This window comes from Vicugna pacos, chromosome 5 (genome assembly GCF_048564905.1).
Source record: "Vicugna pacos chromosome 5, VicPac4, whole genome shotgun sequence".
Classification (NCBI taxonomy): Eukaryota; Metazoa; Chordata; class Mammalia; order Artiodactyla; family Camelidae; genus Vicugna; species Vicugna pacos.
In genome coordinates, this window is record NC_132991.1 from 96,159,186 (window position 1) to 96,180,663 (window position 21,478).

The following is a 21,478-nucleotide window of genomic DNA, read 5'->3' on the forward strand; positions in this document are numbered from 1 at the left end:
CTCACTCACGCCACCCTCATGAGCCAAATACTTCCCAAAGGCTCCAGTTCCAAATACCGTCACGCTGAGGAATAGTGACGGGGGGTGCAGACATTCAGCTCATAACACTTTCTTTGTACTTTAGCCTTCCTGCACCTCTGACTCAACATTTCACTCTGACTTGAATTTCTTTAGTGTGGGTCTGCTGTGTATGTATGAATGTGTCTGTTGCTTGTATGAACCGTCTTTATTTTTCCTTCAGTAGTAAAGGATATTTTATCTCAGCGTAAGACTTCATGCTGGCGGTTTACACTCCTTTCAGCATACTGAAGATACAGTTCCACTGCTTTTCTAGCTCCCATTGTTTCTTACGAGAAGTCAGCTGTCGGTCTACCTGTAACGCCCTTGACGGAATTTATCTGTTTTCTTGACTTTCTGCATTTCTAGCATTTGTTTTCTGTAGCTTTATTTTTATTTTTCCAGGTAGGGAATCACAGGGATTACTGAATATACAATGTGACGTCAGTTCTGGAAATTTCCAACTGTTGCCTTTGTATCCCCTTGCTTTCTGTCACCCACATCATACATTTGGCCATCTTACTGCTGCCCATTTCCCTGACCTTTCCTTCTTTATTCTCCAACTTTTTGTCTCTCTTCTAAATTCCAGGTAGTTTCTTCTGACCTGTCTTCTAGTTCCAGTTCACTCACTCTTCTTTTAGTTGCATCAAATCTTCTCTTAAATCTGTGTAACTTAAACAGAAATTATCTTAGTTTCTGTTATTCAGTTTTAGTGCTAGAATTTCTACTTAGTTCTTTTAAATGGCTTCTTAAAAATAATTTCCATCCCTAGTGATTTTTTTAAGTAAATTTTTGTATTGTGGAAAGTATGCGTAATATAAAATTGACCATCTCAACCCTGTTTGAGTGTACAGTTCAGTGGTGTTGAGTACATTCACATTGTGTAACCATCACCACCATCTATCTCCAGAACTCTTTTCATCTTGCAAAACCGGAAGTCTGTATCCATTAAACACTAACTCCTCAATTTCCCTCCCCCTGGAGACCACCACTCTACCTTCTGGCTTTATGATTTTGGTAACGCTATGCACCTGATATAAGTGAAATCTCACAGCATGTGTCCCTCTGTGACTGGCTGTTTCACTCTGCATAGTGTCTTCAAGGCTCACACATGTTGTAGCATGTGTCAGGATGTCCTTTCTTTCCACATAATGTTCCAGTGTGTGCATATCCCACATTTTGCTTATTCATTCATGCCTTGATGGAACTTGACTTGCTTCCACCTTTGACTGTTGTGAATCATGCTGCTGTGAACGTGGGTGTACAAATATCTTTTCAAGACCCTGCTTTTAATTCTTTGGGGGATTGTTGCGGATTAAATTGTGTCCCCTTAAAATTTATACGTTGAAGTCCTAACCCCTAGTGTGATTATATTTGGAGATAGGACCTAATTTAGGGACGTAATTAAGGTTAAATGAGGTCATAAGGGTGGGGCCCTCATCTGATAAGAAAGGAACAGACACCAGAGAGCTCTGTCCCTCCTCATGTGCACACAGAGGAAAGGCCCTGTGAGGACGCAGCGAGAAAGCACCGTTCACAAGCCTGCGAGAGTCTTGGGCCCTTGGGCCTCCAGCCTCCAGGACCGTGAGAAAGCATGTCTCTGTTGTTTAAGCCGCACAGTCTGCGGCCCTTCGTTATGGCAGCCCCGGCAGACTAGCACAGACGCAGAACCAGAAGCTGAATTACTGGGTGATGTGGTCGTTCTACTTGTAATTTTTTTTTTGAGACTGTCCACTGTTTTCTGCACTGCCTATACCATTTTATATCCCCAACAACAGTGCACAAGGGTTCCAGTTCCTCCACAACCTTGCCAGCACTTGAATTTTCTGGCTTTTTTTTTTTAAAGTATCCATCCTAATGGCTGTGAAGTGGTAATTCATTGTGGCTTTGATTTGCATCTCCCTAATGTTTAGTGATGTTGAGCATCTTTTCATGGGCTTACTGGACATTTGTGTATCTTCTTTGGAGAAATGTCTATTCAAGTCCTTTTCCCATTTTTTTAAATACACTTTATTCTTTTAGAGCAGTTTCAGGTTCACAACAGAACTGAGCAGAAAATAGAATTTGCACACAGCCCTCCCCACTCACACATATATCCTCCCCTACCCTCAACATCCCTCATCAGTGTGGCATATTTGGCACAATCGATGAACCCACATGGGCACATTATTATCAACCAAAGTCCACAGTTTACATTAGGGTTCACTCTTGATGTACATTCTATGGGTTTTGACAGATGCATAATGACATGTAGCCACCACTATAGCATCATACAGAATAATTTCATTGCCCTAAAAATCCCTCGTGCTCCATCTTTTCATTCCTCCCTCCCTCTCCCCAAACCCCTGGACCATGATCTTTTTGTTTCTGTAGCTTTTCCTTTTCCAGAATGTCATTTGATTGGAATCGTACATTTTGTAGCCTTTTCAGACTGGCTTCTTTCATTTAGTAATATGTCTTGAATTTCTCCCATGTCTTTCATGGCTTGATAGATCTTTTTTTTGGCTGCACATGTATCTTTTAATTTACATATATGTACTGTTCATTGTTTCTAAGAACATTTAGAGCTTTAGCTTTTTAAACTTACGTAGTTATCAAAGGAATAAAGCCAACCACAGAATAAAAATTAACTCAGAAAGATACCTACACCCTGCTATTAACAGCAAGATTATTTATAATTGCCAAGATACAGAAGCATCCTAAGTGCGCATCAATAGTTGAATAGATAATGGAGATTGTGTGTGTGTGTGTGTGTGTGTGTTTAATGGAATACAGCTCACCCATAAAAAAAAGAAGGCTATTTTGCCATTTGTGGCCCTTCCTTCACTTTTTTTTTTCACTTCAAAAACCAGAATTTTATAACTGGCAGAGCCATTTCCATTACCTCAAAAACAACAAAATACCTAGAAATAAACCTAACCAAGGAGGTTACCTGTACTCTGAAAACTGAAATGACACAAAGAAATGGAAAGATTTCTTGTGCTCTGGGATTGGAAGAATCAGCACTGTCAAAATGGCCACGCTGCCCAGAGCAACCCACAGCTCCACTGCAGCCCCCAGCAAAGTGCTCGCGACACTCCTCACAGAACCAGAACAAACAAGTGCACAATTTATAAGGAGCCACAAAAGACCCCGAACAGCCAAAACAATTTTTGTAGGTCTCTCTTTTTTTCCCTTCTTTTTGTTCTCTTACGGTTTGATGACTAGAGAAGGTCCTTTAACATTTGTTGTAAAGCTGGTTTGGTGGTGCTGAAATCTTTTAGCTGTTGTTTGTCTGTGAAGCTTTTGATTTCTCCCTCAAGTCTGAACGAGAGCCTGGCTGGGTAGAGTAGTCTTGGTTGTAAGTTTCCCCCTTGCATCACTTTGAATATATCGTGCCGCTCCCTTCTGGCCTGCAGAGTTTCTGCTGAAAAGTCAGCTGAAAACCTTGTGGGAGCTCCCTTGTATGTTGTTTGTTGCTCTTCTCTTGCTAATTTGAATATTTTCTCTTCATCCTTCATGGCTGTCAGTTTGGTGACTGTGTGCCTTGGTGTGCTCCTCTTTGGGCTGGTCCTGTGTGGAGATCTCTGCGCTTCCAGGACTTGGGCGACTGTGTCCTCTCCCAAGTTGGGGAAGTGTTTGGTGATTCTCTCTCCCAAAGTTCTCTCAGGTCCTTTCTCTTTCTTCGCTTTCTGGGACCCCTGTAATGCGAATATTAGAGCACTTCATGTTGTCCCAGAGTTCTCTTAGACTATCCTCATTTCTTTTCATTCTTTGTTCTTTTTTCTGTTCTGCAGGAGTGATTTCCACTAATCTGTCTTCCAGCTCACTGATCCGTTCTTCTGCCTCGTTTCGTCTGTTCTTGGTTCCTTCTAGTGGACTGTTCATTTCAGTGAGTTTATTCTTCAGCTCTGTTTGAGTATTCTTTCCCTTTTCCAACTCTGCTAAAAACTTCACGCTGTGCATCTGTACTGCTCTCGAGTTCCCTGAACATCTAGGCCATCATTACTTTAACCTCTGTCTCAGATAAATTGCCTGTTTCCTCGTCACTTACTTCTTCTGGGATTTTAGCTCGTGCCTTGGCCTGGGAGATACTCCTCCCCCAGGATACACCTCATATCGCCTGTCATTCAGTGTGTGTGTGGACTCCTTCCACAGGCTTTGGGACTGTTGTCTTCTTTCTGGCATCTGCCCCTGGTGGGTGAGGCTGGACTAGAGGCTTATGCGGGCTTCCTGGAGGAGGAGCCAGTGCCTGCCCACTGCTGGGTGCAGCCTGGTCCTGGACCTCTGGCGAGTAGGGCTGTGTCTAGAGAGAGGCCTTTGTGGCTTAGGAAGTCTGCTGATGGGTGGGGCTGGGTCTTGGTGCTAATGATCCCATCAAGATGTCAGCCTCCAGGAAAGCTCGTGTAGATGAACACTCCTGGAATGTCCGCCACCAGCTTTTACGTCCCCTGGGTGAGCCACAGCCACCCCCCACTTCCCCAGGTGACCCTCCAAATCCAGCAGGCAGGCCTGGCCCAGGTTCCTGTGAAATCACTGCCTCTGTCCTCGGACCTGGTGCATGTGAGTTTCCGTGTATGCTTCTCAGGTGAATGGAGTCTCCGTTTCCCCCAGTCCCGTGAGGATCCCAGAGCCAAGCCCCACTCGCCTTCAGAACCAGAAGTCCTGGGGTCTCCTCTTCCCAATGCCAGGACCCCAGCTGGGGAGCCTGACGTGGGGCTCAGAGCTTCACTCCTGTGGGCGGGCCTCTGCGACTGAACAAATCTTTATCTTGTGGGTCACCCACCCAGGGAGGTATGGGGCCCAGTTATATCGCGAGCACGCCCCTCCTGCCGTCCCGCTGTGGTTCCCTCTTTGTGTTTCCAGTTGCAGAAGATCTGTTTTGCTAGGCTCCAATCTTTTTTCTCGATGGTTGTTTAGCATTCAGTCCTGGTTTCGTTGTCGTCGTGAGGAGAGGCGAGCTCCTGGACCTACCGCTCCGCCAGCTTGATCCGAAGCTCCCTGTTCCCCTTTTTAAAATCACGTTGTTTGGCTTGTTTGCCGTTGCTGAGTTGTGGGACTTCGCTGTGTGTTCTGGCCGTTCACCTGTCTCTCCTCCTGTGTGGCGGGCGGCCTTCACTCTGCTGGCAGCACCTCTGATGCAGAGCGCTCACTTTGGATGAACCGGCGTGTCTGTCTGTCCCTTTGTCGCCTGTGCCCGTGATGTCAGTGCCGAGCCAGTGCTGGGACGCTCCTGCTCTGAGTGTTCTTGTGAGCTCTCTTTTCAGCTCTTATGTGTAGGTCCTTGATCTGTTTTCACCTAACTTCTGTGAATGGTGTTGTGTAAGGGTCTAGCTTCATCTTTTTGCATGTGGATGTCCAGTCTTCCCAGCACCGTTTGTTGAAAAGGCTGTCCTTTCTCCACTGAATGGTCTTAGCGCCCTTGTCAAAAATCATTTGCTTGTATGTGTGGGCGCTCTGCCAGCACGAGCAGGAGCTCGGCCCCTACACGGCCTGGCGGCTCTTGGACATCTCCACCTGCAGCACGGAACACTGCCCTTACGATTACCCTGTACAGACGCTGGAGATTTGGAAATAATAAAACACCAACATGCAGGAGAGCAAAAAAAAAAAAATCACTTGACCATGTACGTGAGGGTTTACTTCTGGGCGCTCTGTCCCGTCCCGTGGGTCCACAGGTGTCTCTACGCCTGTGCCACACTGTTCCGAGCACTGTAGTTCTGTGGTAAGTGTAAGTCCTCCTCTGTTCTTCTTTTTCAGGTGATTTCTGGCTGTTCTCTTGACGGAAGTTTAAAGCTTGCATTCAGTTTTCTCTGAACGTAGTACCCCTAGTCACTTTACAGTCTGCGCCTGGGAATTCCAGCGCCGGCGTTTCCCTTGTCTCTGCATGTTCCTGTGAGCAGTGTCTTGCTTCCTGTGTGCCTGACTATCTTGGTGTCCTGGGTTTTGTATCTGAACAAACATCTCTAGGAATAACCTGAGGCCTGAGGTGTCGCCTCTGACCCCAGGGAGGGTTGTCTCTGCCTCTGCGTAGAGCCTGGGCGCATGCCCTGTCAGGAGCCACGTCATCTCCGTTCCAGGCCTGCAGTGCCCGGATCACTCGGGAAGGGAAGGCAGCGTGTACGTCTGCACAAGGACCACTGACCTCGGGCTCACCCTGTTGTGGGGGGGCCTTAGCGGTCCCAGCACAATGTGGGGGCGATCAGGTTCCCTGCCTTGAGCGAGCTCCTAGTTTTGGCATCTATCTCCTTCTCTCCATGAGGCTGTAAAACTGCAGGTCTGGCTGGTAGCTGTGGCTTCGAAATCTGCGGGTGCATTCGCTCAGGGGAAAAGGAGCTTTGCGTAATGGCCTCACCTCCAGTCTCTCTTGGTCCGAGATTTGGAATCAAAACTCATTCATTTGTTCACTCGTTGGTGCCTTTAAGAAGAGAGGTATATTCATCTGCCTTTTTGGCTGGTCTGGGCTACAGAGGATTCCCTCACGCTCAGGGGGCGTCCAAAGGGTCGTTTCTGAAAACACAGTTCTGACCACAGTCTTCCCAGGACAAATCACAACAGCCTAGAGCCAACTTTGTGACCCTTACTTCACTCAGCCCTGCCCAGCCCCCTGGGCGCCAGCATGAGCGTTCACCCATCTCACAGGTGAAAAGCCGAAGTGCAGCCAGGCGGGGCTGACTCGCCTCGTGGCTGCGCAGCCACTGAGGGGCAGGGCCAGCACTGGGGCCAGCTGTATCTGACAGCAAAGACGCTGCTCCGCCCCCAGGTACAGGGCCTCTGGGGCTCCCCACTGCCTGGAGCCCTGAACACAGGCCCCCCCAGCCCGGCCATCGAGGCCCTTCCAGCCTCCCCATCCATCCCCACCTCTGCTTGGCGAACAAGCCTCCTGCTCAGGGGCTGGGGCCTTGCCCTGCCCTCCCCATGCCCCTGATTCAGGTGGGACCGAGGAACCGCTGGGTAGGTCTGAGCACCCCACCCACCCAAAGCAGGGGCCCCCTACTGGAGCTCCCCCACCCCACACTGGCAGCCCCGATCCGGGCACTCTGCAGGGAACATGTACAGCAAACGGGTCAGAGCCTGTGGCCGGAGCCACGGTCTGTCTGGGAAGGGTGGGGCAGACCAGGGGCCCATATCAGGGGCCAGGAACTGCCAGGCCGTCCTAGAGACACCCCTCCGAGGCCGGCTTGCCGTCAGAGTGTGCCTGTGGGTGGGGCTCGGGGAGGCCACCGGGCCACCTGCCTGCCCACAGCCCCCCTGACCCCTTCTGCCCCAACAGGTGAACAACAACGGGGTCATCTCCTTCCTGAAGGAGGTCTCCCAGTTCACCCCAGCGGCCTTCCCCATCGCCAAGGACCGCTGCGTGGTGGCGGCCTTCTGGGCAGACGTGGACAACAGGCGCGCCGGCGACGTGTACTACCGGGAGGCCACCGACGCGGCCACGCTGCGCAGAGCCACAGAGGACGTCAGGACTTACTTCCCGGAGCTCCCAGACTTCTCCGCCACCTGGGTTTTTGTAGCCACCTGGTATCGCGTGACCTTCTTTGGAGGCAGCTCCTCTTCCCCCGTGAGTCCTCTGTCCTAGGGAAGGGAGGACATCCATCTGGGGCCCAGGGTCTCCCTCCAGGGCCCCCTGCCTTACTGAGGTGGGCCAGACGTAATCACCCGTCCACGCCCGAGGGGTGTGTACTGGGCTCAGGGACCGAAGTCACTTGCCCAAGGTCACAGAGCCAGGTTGGAGGAGGATGGAGCCTGGACCCATGTCCAGGAAAAGGCCGAGTGGCCCGGCACAGTAGCTCACACACTCAGGAGACACAGGCGGTCTGTGCCAGAAGGATCTGCATTTGGAACTGTCCAGTGCTCTAAGGTTACACAGGGAGTTTATGCCACTTGATACGTCACTCCTTGACAATGCCAGACAATCAGAACGTAAGCTCAGGAATAACTGATCACTTGACCCCGTGTGTGGTAGGCGTGGTGGGCAGGCCCCCTGTGAGGAGAGCGGCTGCCCTCTGGCAACAGGTGTTACTGAGCAGCTCCTACGGCCAAGTCTGCGATGGGCACCGGGTCACGGCCATGCCCGAGACAGAGGGCACCTCTCTGGGAAAGAGGCGCTGGGGTGCAGGGCCCTTCTCAGAACTGTCTGCCCAGGCACTTAGGACACATGCACTTAGGGGCACGTCTGGGGACAAGCAGTGCTCTGGGCTCTGGGGAGGCAGCCCCAGACAGAGCAAGACAGGCCATGTCTCTCCCATGGGTCACACTCTAGTGGGTGTGACTTTAACGACCATGTAACAGGGGTGCCATGCCGGCCAGGCGCAGGCCCTCCCCAATGCTGTGGGAGCCAGAGGGCGCAGGCTTGGCCACACGGGGGGTTTAGAGCTGCAGGAACTCGACGGTTCGGGGCAATGATTAGGGGTGCATGTAACAAAATACTGGGCTGAGAGGGAGAGAGGAGCAGTCAAGGGCAGTGCCTGGTTCCCCATCACGTGCGAGTGGGGACAGGTGAGGCTTGCACTCAGGGTCCGGGGCTGCAGGGGGCAGGCTTGGTCCTGGATGTGCCCAGCCACGGTGGCTCGGGTAGCCGGTGCAGGTGGGGAAGGAGCACAGGGAGGGATGTGCGGTTGGTGGCGCTCTCCAGCAGCCGAGAGGAGAAAGAAAAGGCAGGCTGGCTGGCCAGGTACACCGGGAGAGTGAGACGGTCACTGAGGGAATCAGGAAAGACAGGCTCTTCCTGTAACCACGACTACAGGTAAATTTCACCTGAGGGAACTTTTGTTCACGCACAGCCTGCTGACACTTGGTAAGTTCTCTTTGTTTTTCTTAACACCAATTTGCAAGAAAATGTCTTTTTAACAAAAAGTAGAGAAAAAGAATCTACAACCCCACTACCAGGCGAGAACTCGTGCTCAACACTCCCTGCTGTGTACTGACCCACACTTCAAACAATAAATAGAACCACCCAGAACGTGCCGTTTTGTGAGAGTCTTTTCACTCAGCAGTACCACAGGCGCTTTCCTCGTCCTTGCATGCTCTTCTGCATCATTTAAAAAACGACAGCTCGCCCTCTGCAGAGCCATTCCCCTGCTGCCCCTGTGCCTGGGAGGAAGGAGGCACCCAGGGCCCCTCTCAAGCAGACAGAGGGAAACTGAACATTCTTTTCAAACCCAGAGATGGCAGTTCCAAAATGACTGTCTTGTAAGACAGGGAATCAGAACTGAGTCTGGGGTGGAAGTTGATCTGTAAGCTGGGAGGCTGGGGAGCCCGCCTTCTGGGGGTGCCTCCAGGAGCAGGATGGCGACAAACAGTGACGGCTAAGCTTCAGGCACGTCCTCATCCTCCTCCAACACTTGGCCCAGCTCGCAGAGCCCCATTCTGACCACAGTCCTGCCCTGCCCAGTCCGTCCCACCACTCCAGCCTTAAAGCCACGGCGTCCCCCTTGTATTAGGAGGACCAGCACCTAAGTGTGCCCTCCTGAAGGAGGCGTGCAGTCTCCCTGATGGCAGGTCTCACTTGCGGAAGAAGATGCACCGTCCCGTCAGTGAGATTTCCCACCATGTGCAGTGCACCCCAGCCGGCGTGCAGGGTGCCCCGGCGGGCAGCTGCACAGCCCCAGCCATCTCAGAGCCAGACGCTGGCACGCGCCTCCAGAAGGGAGATGCTGCCTGCAGGGTTCTGACCGTCCCCTCAGGATGTGCCCACTCACACTCGCATAAGCCACGTTCAGCAGTGCCCGAATCCCTGCACCCCAGGCAAACTCACTCTTACGTTCCTTCCTGCCAACTGTAAAGGCGAGACAGGAGCGCCGCCCTCTTTCTTTAAACTTGAAGTTTTCGATTTCTAGTCGCAGGGGGTGGTCTGCTGGTTGCACGCGACTGTGATGTGTGTGTTTGCTTCCTTCGCTTCATGTAACCTTTCTATTCTTTTTCGTATTGATCCGTGAAGTCCCACCCGAGTTAAAGACGTCACCAGCCTTGCCTGCCGGGTATGCGGCAGACGCACTTCACTCAGCCGTCTGCCCTTCAGTTTGATTACGGCTCTTTTACGTTCAGCAGTTTTGTGCTCGTGTGTGCCCACCTCCTTTTTGGTTTTGCACTTAACAACGTCATGCTTAGAAGTCCTTCCCCAAGATGCGCGACATACGCACCTCCGTTTTCTTCTAGGATGATGATGGTGTCATTTACAGCCTTCCTTGATTTGGGGTTTATTTTCATAAGTGATATAAAGCTCCAACTTAATTGTGTTTCAGAGTCTCCTATTGGCCCCAAGATCATTTCTTGAACAGCCGTACCCTTTGCGCAGTCTGAAACAAGCCCCTCTCACAAAGACCCTGCCCACTCACACTTCATGGAAAAGGACTCTCACCCACAGGGCACGGCGTCTGCTCCTGGCGTCCACAGGCCCCCAGCCCCTCAGGGTGCTTCACTCACTCCCCAGGCAACCAACTACTGGGAGGCCTGGCCTGTGCCAGCACGGGGGACACAGCGAGGGACTGGAGGACGAGGTCCCAAGTCCTCTCTGTGGCTGACCATCTAATGGGGAGACAGAGGAGGGGCCCGTGGACAACGGCAGCATGTGGGGGGTGGCAGCCGGGGCGGCTCTTGCTGCAGGGACGAGGGTGCCGGACCCTGCTCAGGCCCCCTCCCTGGCAGGTCAACACGTTCCAGACTGTACTCATCACCGATGGCAAGCTATCCTTCACCATCTTCAACTACGAGTCCATCACGTGGACCACGGGCACGCACGCCAGCAGTGGGGGCAACGCCTCTGGCCTGGGGGGCATCGCGGCCCAGGTAGGGGCCCCTGCTCCCCACCGCCAGGACTGTCACGGGCTAATGAGGCAGGGGGACACTTCCCCTCCCCACCACACACCCCATACTGTGTAGAGGCTGGTATGAGGCAATCCAAGACCTCTCACAGCCCAGATTCGCAGGAATCTTCTCCAGCCAAAGGCACGTATGTCCTGACCTGTTTGGCGGGCCCTACAGGGTCAGCTGTAGCCAGGACAGAGTCCTGTGTATACTGCCCGGTCCAAGGTGGCTGGTGGCCTGAGGGATGGCGGCCAGCAGAAAATCCCAGGTGTGGAGGGCGTGGTCAAGTGCGAGCCCGCAGGGGCTCCTCCCCACATGAACGCACCACGCCCCAGCTCTCTACTTTCTCCTGAGGTCACACTTGCCCCTGTGTCCTAGGAGAGGCCAGGAGCCCAGGAGGGAGCCTCTGGCAGTACGCGTGGGGGGAGGGTGTTGAGGGACTGCTTGCCAGGACCCATCAGTGTCATGGCAGGAGGAGCTGCTGATCAGTGTTGGGCCGGGGGGCTGCTGACTCAGGTGGGGCCACAGGGCAGGTAGGGGGTGCTCCTGGATCTTTAGAGCCCCCTCACAAGGCCATCTCCCGCGTGGTCTCTGGCCCTGGCCACCCGGGTTGGGGGAGGTGGGTCCCAGAACTTTGAGGAGGACTGCATGCCGGCCCAGCCCCATCTGCTCCTGCTCTCTCCACACCCACCTCCAGGCGGGCTTCAACGCGGGTGATGGGCGGCGCTACTTCAGCATCCCCGGCTCGCGCTCAGCAGACATGGCGGAGGTGGAGACCACCACCAACGTGGGCGTGCCCGGGCGCTGGGCGTTCAGAATCGATGATGCCCAGGTGCGCGTGGGGGGCTGCGGCCATACAAGTAAGAGGACAGAGAGCGGCTCTGGCGGCGGAGGGGGTGTGGCTCCGGGAGGGGGGGGGCCAGCCCAGGCCCCTGGGGGCGCGTGACCCCACCCACCTCTGCTCCCCTCCCCCAAGCCGGGGGCATGTCCAGGCTCTCCCCGAGCCTCAGTCTTCCCTGGGAGGGCCTCCTGTCTTTGCTCCAGGGGAGGGGGGACCCATTCCCGCCTGGGCGGGGAGGGCACCCCTGGGGGCTCCTGCGTCCCAGGACCACCTGGGAGCCAAGTGCTCTTCTTACCCACTCGGTGCTTGTCTGACAGCCTGGGCATCTCCCCAACGGAGGGAGCACCCTGACACCCTGGGGTCCTTCCAGCACAGAGCACACAGCAGGTGGGAGTGGGTGCACCCCAGGGCAAGCACACAGCCTGTGTAAACAGCCTGGACAGTTTCCAGCCCTCCAGCTGGGTAGCCCTGGGTCACAGATCCTCCTGAAACGGCTTATAAATGGGGGGGGCGGGGTGTCAAATGACTGATCTAGCTCCTCCAGGGAGGGCTGCCGGCCACTCTTCCGGCCAAGGGGACACAGTGAGGCTGGTGCTAGGACCTCCCTCAAAGACTGCCTCACACCCCCACGGGGACCAAGGCCACCGAGAGGGGCTGCTTCTCCTGCACCGTCCCAAGAGCGAACCCAGCACAGCGCAGCCCACCCTGACCGGCCGGGGAGCAGGCACGCACACCCAGGCCAGGGCCAAGGAGGGCAGGCACGCAGCGTGCCAAGGACTGGACGTGGGGGCAGGGACTCAAGGGCAGGGAGCCCAGGCGCCAGTGATTCCACCCCCCCCCCCGTGGCAAGCAGACCCCTGAGCGCACAAGCCCTGCAGCCCCAGCTGAGCCAGGCCCGCTCTGCCCACCTGGGCTCAGGGCAGCAGTGGCTCAGGGCACGGGGACACCACTCTGTCAGCCACTGCTTTGGGTGGGGGGCAGAGAGGTCTGGCACCTGCCAGTGGCCGAGGGCTGGGGCTGAGGTTGAGGAGTAAAGTACGGGTGGAGGTGGGGACTGGGGTGAGCAGGGGTGGGGCAGGTGTGGATGTAGGGGTGAGCAGGTCCGTGCTCCCCTGCAGACGCTGCAGGCCGTGACCCTGAGTGAGGTCCTCAGAAGAAGGTCCAGTCAGTCCCTCGGGGACCCCATTCCCATGTGGAGGTGCTTCTCCCCCTGTCCCAGGCCTCTGCAGGGAGCAGATGCAAGAGGCACTGCTGGGCCCTCGGAGCCAGGGGTGGGGGACCAGCCCCCTCACACGCCCACCACCACACCGCAAGCCCAGGAGATGGCACCTGTGCGCGTCAGCCTGGGGCTGACATAACACATGAGCTTTACCAGGAAGGGAGGGTGGGTTCACACCTGAGAGGCAGGGCATCCACACCTGGCAGTCTGGGTCTGAGAAAGGCTGGTCCAGAAACAGGTCGTGCAGACAGGCCCCATGCGGCAGGGCAGCCACACCTGGCAGACCGAGCACCAGTGTGGCCAGCTGGACGGGTGGATGAGCAGCAGGGGCGGCCCTCAGAGACGCCTGCAGCCTGGCGGTGCTCTGGGCCGGAGGCCCTCCGGAGTGTTCGTGCTCCCACAGACGCCCCGCCAGCTCCCCCTGGGGCCCTCCTAGTAACAGGAGGCCCAGAACCCAGGACGCTCCAGGACCTGCTAGTCTGTGCTCACAGTCACCCATCTCAGCAGCCCCGCTGCTCACTCCGGGGGGCAGGGCCCCTGAGCTGAGTTCTGCGGGCTGCCCATCCTCGAGGATCCCTGGGCAGACCCGGCCAGTGCAACCTGGGACACTCGGCCACCAGGGACCTCACAGCGACTCTGGAAGCTGGGCCCTTTGGGTTGGGTGACGGCTCCGCCCCTCCCATGTCCGCAGCCTCCGTGTGCCTGGCCCTGCGCCCCTGCCTCAATGGCGGCAGGTGCATCGACGACTGCGTCACCGGCCGCCCCTCCTACTCCTGCTCCTGCCCCTCGGGCTTTGCCGGCAGGAGGTGCCACCTGGGTGAGTCCCCTGGGCCCACCTGCTCAGCCGCACTGGCTGCAGGGGCCCTGCGAGCACAGCCATCGGCCCTGGGCGCCTGGGCCAGGGGTCTGTCCCCGGGGTGTGGGTGACGTGCAAGCCAAACGCAGTGACTCTGAGACCCTGAGCACGCGGGCAGGTGCCCCAGCTGCCGGGACAGCAGGGGTGGCGGGCCCCCCGCCCCAGCCCGTGGGAGACCACCACCCCTCCCCACCGACTTCCTCCGCTGAGGCCCCCGCCCGCCCGGTGTTTCAGATGTGAACGAGTGCGCCTCCCACCCGTGTCAGAACGGCGGGACCTGCACACATGGCGTCAACAGTTTTAGCTGCCAGTGCCTGGCCGGCTTCGGGGGACCCACCTGCGAGACAGGTAAGAGGAACACACCTGAGCCCCAGGGTCCCAGGGGCTGCAGGATGCCTGATGGCAGGAGTGGGGGCTGTTCCTCTCCTCTCCGGGGTCTCACAGCCTAGGCATGGGCTGGGGTCCTCCTAGAGACCCCCTTGTGGCTTCCAAACTCCAGTCACACCCCCGTCTCCCACCCCCTCTGAGCATGGCCCTTCTGAAGCAGTGCTTTCAGACCAGGCCTCTGCGGCCTGCCCTTCACCCAGCACCGCCTTGGGGCCCCTCACCTACCTGGTGAAGGCAGGCAGACACCCTACGCCCGCCCCTAGTCTCACTGTGGGATGCTGTTTGGGGATCCCAACAAACAGCCCCTTAAAGCCAAAGCTCTGTGACCCCGACTCCACTCAGCCAGACACACTGCTCCCCCTGAACACACTACCGACGTGTAAGTGCTGTTAGAAACACACTAACACGCTGGTAAACCAAGCTCGTACAAGCGACAAACGCGTCGATGTCTCAGTCTGGAAAACCGTCCCCAGCGGACACTGACGGCCACAGGAATGTTCTCGTCTCTGACTCGGTGTGTGCATGCGTCTGGGCCGGGTGAGCCCCCAGGAGGGCCTGGGGCCTGAGCCAGGAGTCCTGAGCCTTGGCTTCCTCGACAGCGACACCTACGGGTACCAGCCCCCAGCCCCCCACGGGACTCTCAGTTCTCAGGACCTGCCTCGGCCCCCAGAGCCCCCATCTGCGGGGACACCAGGCAGAGTCCAGCAGGGACATGGGTGCTGCTCATCCCCCAATCTCCCTTCTCCCACAGGTGCCAGGCCTGCTGTCTGGGGGAGCCAGGGCCCCAGAGACAGGGTCACATGTGCTGTCAACCACCAAAGCACCTCCATGCCTCCTGGGGTCCCCATTCCTCTCCTTCCTCCCACTGGCCCCCCAGGGCTCCAGGGAAGGTCACATGCTCTTGGGATCCATCTGGTTCCCTTACTGAGTTGTTTTTGGATGAGCTGTCAGCAGGACGAGTGACATAGCTGGGGGAAGGCAATGCCCCCCACCTGCTGCCAGGGTGCGCAGGCCAGCAGCCACCATGGAGTCAGGGAGGTCGGCACCCCAGGTGAGGGGCAGGTGGGAGGTGGACAGAGGCAGGCGCCCACCAGCTCACTCCCAGTCTGCCTGGGGCTGAATGCCTCTGCAGGCCCGTCCCTGCAGCAGGCTGTCGCCTCGCGCGCCTCAGCCTCTCCCGAGTCTTCGGGCCCGCACACCCTCCCAGGCTCCGTCACTGGCTGCGTCCCCCACCCGGCTGGGAGGACTCTGTCCAGCCAGTGCCCTGGAGACCCGTTCTACAAGGACAGCGCTGGTCACAGTCAGCTTAGCGGGACAACTGCCAGGAGGGGGGGAGCTGGCTCGATTCAGCCCTGTGCCCCCGCCAGGCGCATGCACACCCTCCTTCCACCCTAGGTCTGCTGAGATAAATCCAATTCAGGCGAGCTTTTGGGGGGGAGGGACCACCCTGGTCCCCCACAGCCTGATGGCCTCCAGAGATGGCCAGAGCCACCCAAGCTGCAGCTGGAGAATTGGGAGGGGGGCTCAGCAGGAGTCCCCGGGGGCCACCACAGCCAGGAACCCACAGCCTTCACCCCTCTTCCCTCGCAGCACAATCTCCATGTGACACCAAGGAGTGTGAGAATGGCGGCTGGTGCGAGGCGGACGGCGGCTCCGCGGTGTGCGTGTGCCAGGCCGGCTACACCGGCGAGGCATGCGAGACGGGTGGGTGACGCCCACAGGCGGCCAGGCAGGGGAGCGGGGGAGCTGGGTGTGGGGCGCTCCCAGGCTGGCGTGGAGCTGAGCTCCCACCCCTGCTGCCCCCAGACGTGGACGAGTGCAGCTCTGGCCCGTGCCTGAACGGGGGGTCCTGTGTCGACCGGGTAGGGAACTTCACCTGCCTGTGTGCCGAGCCCTTCGAGGGACCTCGCTGCGAAACAGGTAACGGCCACATGCCTGCAGCCTCGTGGTGAGCTGCCCCCTTTCCCTCCCTGTCCAGCTCACCCTACTTGTCTCTCGGGGGTCAGGGGTCTGGTCTTGGCTCTGCCGCCCACATGCTGTGTGTGGCTGAGCAAGTCTGCTCCCCTCTCTGGGCTTGGTCTCCATCAGTCAAAAGCAGGGATGAACGGCCACATTCTCCCAGCCCCTCTTCACACTCCAGAGAGTCCTGGCTGTTTAATACCTCTGCTTCCTACTCCAGACCTCTCTCTGCACAAGGGAACAAGCCCTGGGAGTTGAGAGAAGGCTGACCTCTGCTACACGGGAGGAAATCTGCTAGTTCCGGCTGCAGGTTGTTTTAAATGCTGGGTACGACTGGGAGGCCAATTAAAAGACCACTAGGTTTTATGACCCTTAAAATAAATTCAGGCTTTAGTGTCTGACATCGCCCAACCTCCCAAGGCCTTGGCCCCCCGTGCCGACGAGAGCCATGCATGCTTCTCCCCGGGGAGGTGCTCCGGACAAACACGTCAGCTTTATTTTGAGTCTGAAAGCTGAAGAAGGAAATTATGTTTTACCCATAAGACGCAGATGGAGGCTCTGCCCTCCAGTGGCCTTTGGTCGGTGGCCACACGCAGTGTGGGGGGTGCCAGCCTTCCCTGTCGCTGGACATCATCGGGATGCATCACAGTTCACCTCGCCTAGATGTTATAGAAGCATCCGTGCATTTAACTAAACTCATGTCAGAAAACAGATAAGTGACTGCAAAAGATTTTGCAGAGAAACTGCATTTTGCACAAGGAATGATGCAAATGACAGTAAACACTACAGCACGACAGCTGGCACTTGGACCCGATACAGCCCACTATCCACGTCACAGGTAGAAGCCTTAGCATTCCGATCCGATCCCGCAGGAAACTGGCCCAAAACTGGAGATACAAAAAACTGTCTCTAGCTTCCTGCTTCTGGCCAAGAAGGACTGAGTAACTGCCCTGGGGACCTCCCTGTCCGCAACTAGAAAGCCAGATACAAGATATGAAACAACTGCTTTCAGCCACTGGACAACAGAAAGCAGGGGGCGGCCGTCCCTGAGAGAAGGGACCAAGTGGGGCGAGCCCTGCAACTGCCCCACGGCTGCTGGGGAGCGGTCTCCAGTCTGCTGGGCCACAGGCGGGGCGGGGTGAGGGGACAGTAGCTGGAGTAGGGGGGAGGACAGGGCAAGGACAGGGCTACTGGGAGGGGAGGCGGGGAAGCGGAGAGAGACCACGGGGGGAGCCCCTGGAATCTTTCCTTGGTGCAGGCAGGGGTGGGAGGGGGAATCCACTGGCTGGGGAGGAACCACGGGAGCGGAGCCTCAGTGAAGAGCAGATCACAGTTGCCAGGGGTCCAGGAGCAGAGGGCCTGTGACCCTAAAAAGACCAAACAAGGGGTCTGTGGGACGACGGGCTGCTCCGCGTCCTCCCTGTGGTGGGGCTGCACACATCTTTACATGTGTTAAAATTCATACAAGTGTACATCAAACAAGAATCAGTTTTATTGTATATTAATTTCAAAGCTAAATTCTGAAAAAACAGGAGGAAACAGAACATCTGAAAAACGAAAAAGAACAGGGTGGCCAACAGTAACCAGGAGAGGCCGGGGCGGCCACGTTCACATCACTCAGGGTCGACCTCAGAACTAAAGGAGAGCTGCAGGAGTGAAGAGGGCCCTTTTACAGCAACCACGGGCCAGTTCACCAGGAAGATATAATAGCTCTAAAAACACAGCGGTCACTAGCACAAGTCACACGCCTGCAAGGAGAGTCAGAGCCCCCGTGGTCGGGGGGACGTCGGCAGAGAGTCCCCTCCCAGCAGCTCGGAGGACTCGGGCACGGGGATCAGGAGGATGCAGGGACCGGGTGGCGTGTCCAGCCTGGCCGACTGACATTCACAGACACCCACCTTCTCTCCAGGGCTCACGGAGCTTTCACCACGATGGGCAAGCCTGTCGGCCGTAAAACACGGCCAATACACTGAAAAGGCCTGTGTTCTCTGACCACAGCAAAGTCAAGCTAGACATCGACGACAGAAAGATATGTGCAAGACCCCAAGTGTTGAACCAACAGAGAAGCCTGATGGGAAACACTGGGCGATCCCTGGCCCCGCGGGTCCCTTTGGTGCATCCCGTGGGGCCCCTCCTTGCTCTTGCTTCTTACTCGGCCCCAGAGAAGGAGCCTGGGGGGTGCGGGGCAGCTGGAGACCCGTCTGCAGGCACTTGGCCCTAAGAGAGGAGGTGAAGTCGCCTCCTCTCCGACACTGGGCCTCGCTCTCCCCATGTTCTCCGCGTGGCCTCTGGTGACCGCAGTCTCTCTTGCAGGAAGCCACCCAGTGCCCGATGCCTGCCTCTCGGCCCCATGCCAGAACGGGGGCACCTGTGTGGACACAGAGCAGGGCTACGTGTGCGAATGCCCCGAGGGCTTCATGGGCCTGGACTGCAGGGAGAGTGCGTGCCGGCCGGGCTGCAGGGCGGGGGCCTCCCGTGAATGCACGTGCAAACCCCCTGGGAAAGGACTGTGAGAGTGGGGGCGGTACACAGTGGGTTTATGGGACAGTGGTCAGGAGAGGGCCCTGCCTTCTGGCACCGCCACATCGGAGGCTTCTCCTCCCCCCCCGCCCCGTGACAGGAACCCCCACCGACTGTGAGTGCCGAAACGGTGGCAGGTGCCTGGGGGCCAACACCACCCTCTGCCACTGCCCCCCAGGCTTCTTTGGGCTCCTCTGCGAATTTGGTAGGTGCCCGGGAGTGGGCTGGGGGCTCCCTTCCTCCCCTCCTCGAGAGCCCCCCAAACCACAGTGTGCATGGTGACTGGGGCCTGGGCCTGGACCCACAGGGCGAGACCCAGGAGGGGCTGGCCCCAAGAGTGCCTGACCCTGGGCCCCCAGGCAGGGTCCCCGGGTCCCCAGGGAGACCCGCGGGATCTGAGACGGGCTTCTCCCCCGCAGAGGTCACAGCCACGCCCTGCAACGTGAACACTCAGTGCCCGGACGGAGGCTACTGCATGGAGCATGGCGGGAGCTACCTCTGCGTCTGCCACACCGACCACAACGCCAGCCACCGTGAGCGCGGCGGGGCGGGCTGCGGGGGGGTGGTTTGGGGGAGGGAGACGGGGTGTGCGGCAGCAGCAGGAGGCCAGGGCTTCCTGCCAGCCCACCAGAGGTGCCAGGTCCTCCACTGTGGTCGGGCATGGCCGTCCACCCGCTCGCAGCTGGAAGAGCAGCATCTCCCTGTGTTTGTCCGTAGCGCGCAAGTGACTAGCGACTTAGGAAATGAGCGGTCATACGAGATGAGGGTGGTGGGCGTGACGCCAAGCCTCTCGTGGACCACAGCTCAGTCCTGGCTCGTGGAAGGGGGCGGGTGACTTCCAGAAAAATCAGAAATAGAGTAAATTCCAGGGAGGGGCCGTGGAGCCTGGCGCGAGGAATAAGCCCCTGGCTGAGTGTCTGTGGTGAGGCTCTGGTTCCAGCCAGAGTGTCAGGGTGCCTGCCCTCTGACCCCGCAGCGCTGCCGTCACCCTGCGACTCGGACCCCTGCTTCAACGGAGGCTCCTGCGAGGCCCACGAGGACTCCTACACGTGCGAGTGCCCGCGGGGGTTCCACGGCAGGCACTGCGAGAAAGGTGGGGGCCGCGGCTGCACGCTCCGGGGGCCGGCATGGGGCCCACTGTCTGTGCGCCCGGCCCACCCACCCTTCCAGCTGTTCCTGGGCCTCCTGGCTGTGACTGCGTTTCCCTCAGAGGAGGCTTCATTTTCTGCTCTGCAGTCTTCCAAGTGGATGTTAGAGTCACTGACTTAAAAAATTCGTTAGGACTTCATTAAATCTACTTCAGCTGGAGGCTGTCAACATTTCACACTTAGCCTCTCAAGAATGTGAAGATCCTTCCCTAAACACACTGCGGGCGTCACTGGCCTCACCCACCCCCACCCAGGACTGTCCCCTCCGCGCAGGCTGAAGCAACGCTCAGGGCTGTTCTGTGACCCAGGCATCCCCGTGGTCAGAGCCCAGGGTGCCGGTCGCCTGACCCTGGTGTGGCCGCAGCCCGTGTTCCTGGGGCCCAGCGCTGGGCCACACACACCCCTCCAGCCCCCCGCTGCCCTCACTTGTCCAGAGGACTGAAACCCGGAACTTTACCTGGCAGCCTCTCCTGCTCTCAGGGCGGCTCCAAGGGCAGGTCCCCAGTGCTCTGACCACGAAGCCCCCAGGGGTCCCCGAGCCCTGCAGGGAAAGGAAGGTTTCCAGAGAGAAGGCCCCGCTGCCTCATTCTCTGCACAGGCGCCAAGGCCCTCTGCCCTCAACAAAGGCATCCCAGAGAGGGGACATGAAGGGACATCAGGTGGGGTGGCCAGAACTTGGACATGCAGCCTGTGAGGCCCCACAGGGTGTTGGGGGGGAGGAGGACTGAGCGTGGGGGCAGCCCCCTCCTGCCTCATATTCCCCCAAGAACAAACATCAAGGAGGAGAGGGTCTAAAGTCCTGGCCGGGCCTGTGGAGGCGCGGCTCCTCGAGGTGGGAGACGGCCGTGCCACTGGCTTCACACCTTTCACGTGCGACTCCTGCGGCACGGGCCGCGCCCTGGGAAACGCACCCACGCAAACACGGGTACAGAAAATGGGAAGATCAGACCAGAGCTGCAACAGGGCTCCTCTGCCGTGGACGTCAGCTCCTGTCACCGTGCAGGACAGTGAGGGCAGCGGGGCCGGGTCTCCAGTGGATCTCTGACAGAGCCTGTGGCAGGGGAGGGAGGACGGGAGGGCAGAGGGTCCCAAGGCTGAGCGAGGTCCCAGACCGGAGTCCCAGTCCGGCGTGCCCTTGGTCGGCCCGCCTGCTGCTGCAACTGGGCCTCAGGGGCTCCGCCAGGAAGCAGGCCCACCCGTGCCTGAGGACCGAGAACACGCAAGTAGGGTGTCGTGCGTGCTGCCGGGCCAGGAGGCCGGCCCTCCTTACCTGCCTCTCTGTCTCTCTCTGCCCTTCCACTCAGCCCGGCCACGCCCATGCAGCTCGGGGCCCTGCCGGAACGGGGGCACGTGCAAGGAGGCGGGCGGCGAGTACCGGTGCACCTGCCCCTACCGCTTCGCCGGGAGGCACTGCGAGATCGGTGGGGCCCCGCGTCGGCTCACGGGGAGCGTCCCGGGAAGGCCTCGCCCCGGGGTGCCGAGGGATTAGGCAGGGGCACCCCTGACCCTGGCCGCCGGCACCTTCTGCCTCCAGGGAAGCCAGACTCGTGCGCCTCCGGCCCCTGTCACAACGGTGGCACCTGCTTCCACTACATCGGCAAGTACAAGTGTGACTGTCCCCCAGGCTTCTCCGGGCGGCACTGCGAGATAGGTAAGGCGGGCAGCGGCCCACAGGCCAGCGGCTGGAGACAGCACGGCCAGGGCAC

The 21,478-nt window shown here is 58.0% G+C and overlaps 1 protein-coding gene across 1 annotated transcript in view; it reads left to right on the top strand.

The window, feature by feature from the left end:
* The window catches only part of SNED1 (sushi, nidogen and EGF like domains 1), a 76,582-nt gene that overhangs the window by 22,157 nt on the left and 32,947 nt on the right, over nt 1-21,478 (top strand). Inside the window, exons 2-14 of the mRNA XM_072962009.1 lie at nt 7,310-7,597; nt 10,684-10,824; nt 11,540-11,702; nt 13,594-13,719; nt 13,993-14,106; nt 15,736-15,849; nt 15,952-16,065; nt 18,418-18,543; nt 18,725-18,829; nt 19,044-19,157; nt 19,601-19,717; nt 21,077-21,193; nt 21,307-21,423. Coding sequence (XP_072818110.1) covers nt 7,310-7,597; nt 10,684-10,824; nt 11,540-11,702; nt 13,594-13,719; nt 13,993-14,106; nt 15,736-15,849; nt 15,952-16,065; nt 18,418-18,543; nt 18,725-18,829; nt 19,044-19,157; nt 19,601-19,717; nt 21,077-21,193; nt 21,307-21,423 — 1,756 coding nt within the window. The remainder of the gene's footprint in view (nt 1-7,309; nt 7,598-10,683; nt 10,825-11,539; nt 11,703-13,593; nt 13,720-13,992; nt 14,107-15,735; nt 15,850-15,951; nt 16,066-18,417; nt 18,544-18,724; nt 18,830-19,043; nt 19,158-19,600; nt 19,718-21,076; nt 21,194-21,306; nt 21,424-21,478) is intronic.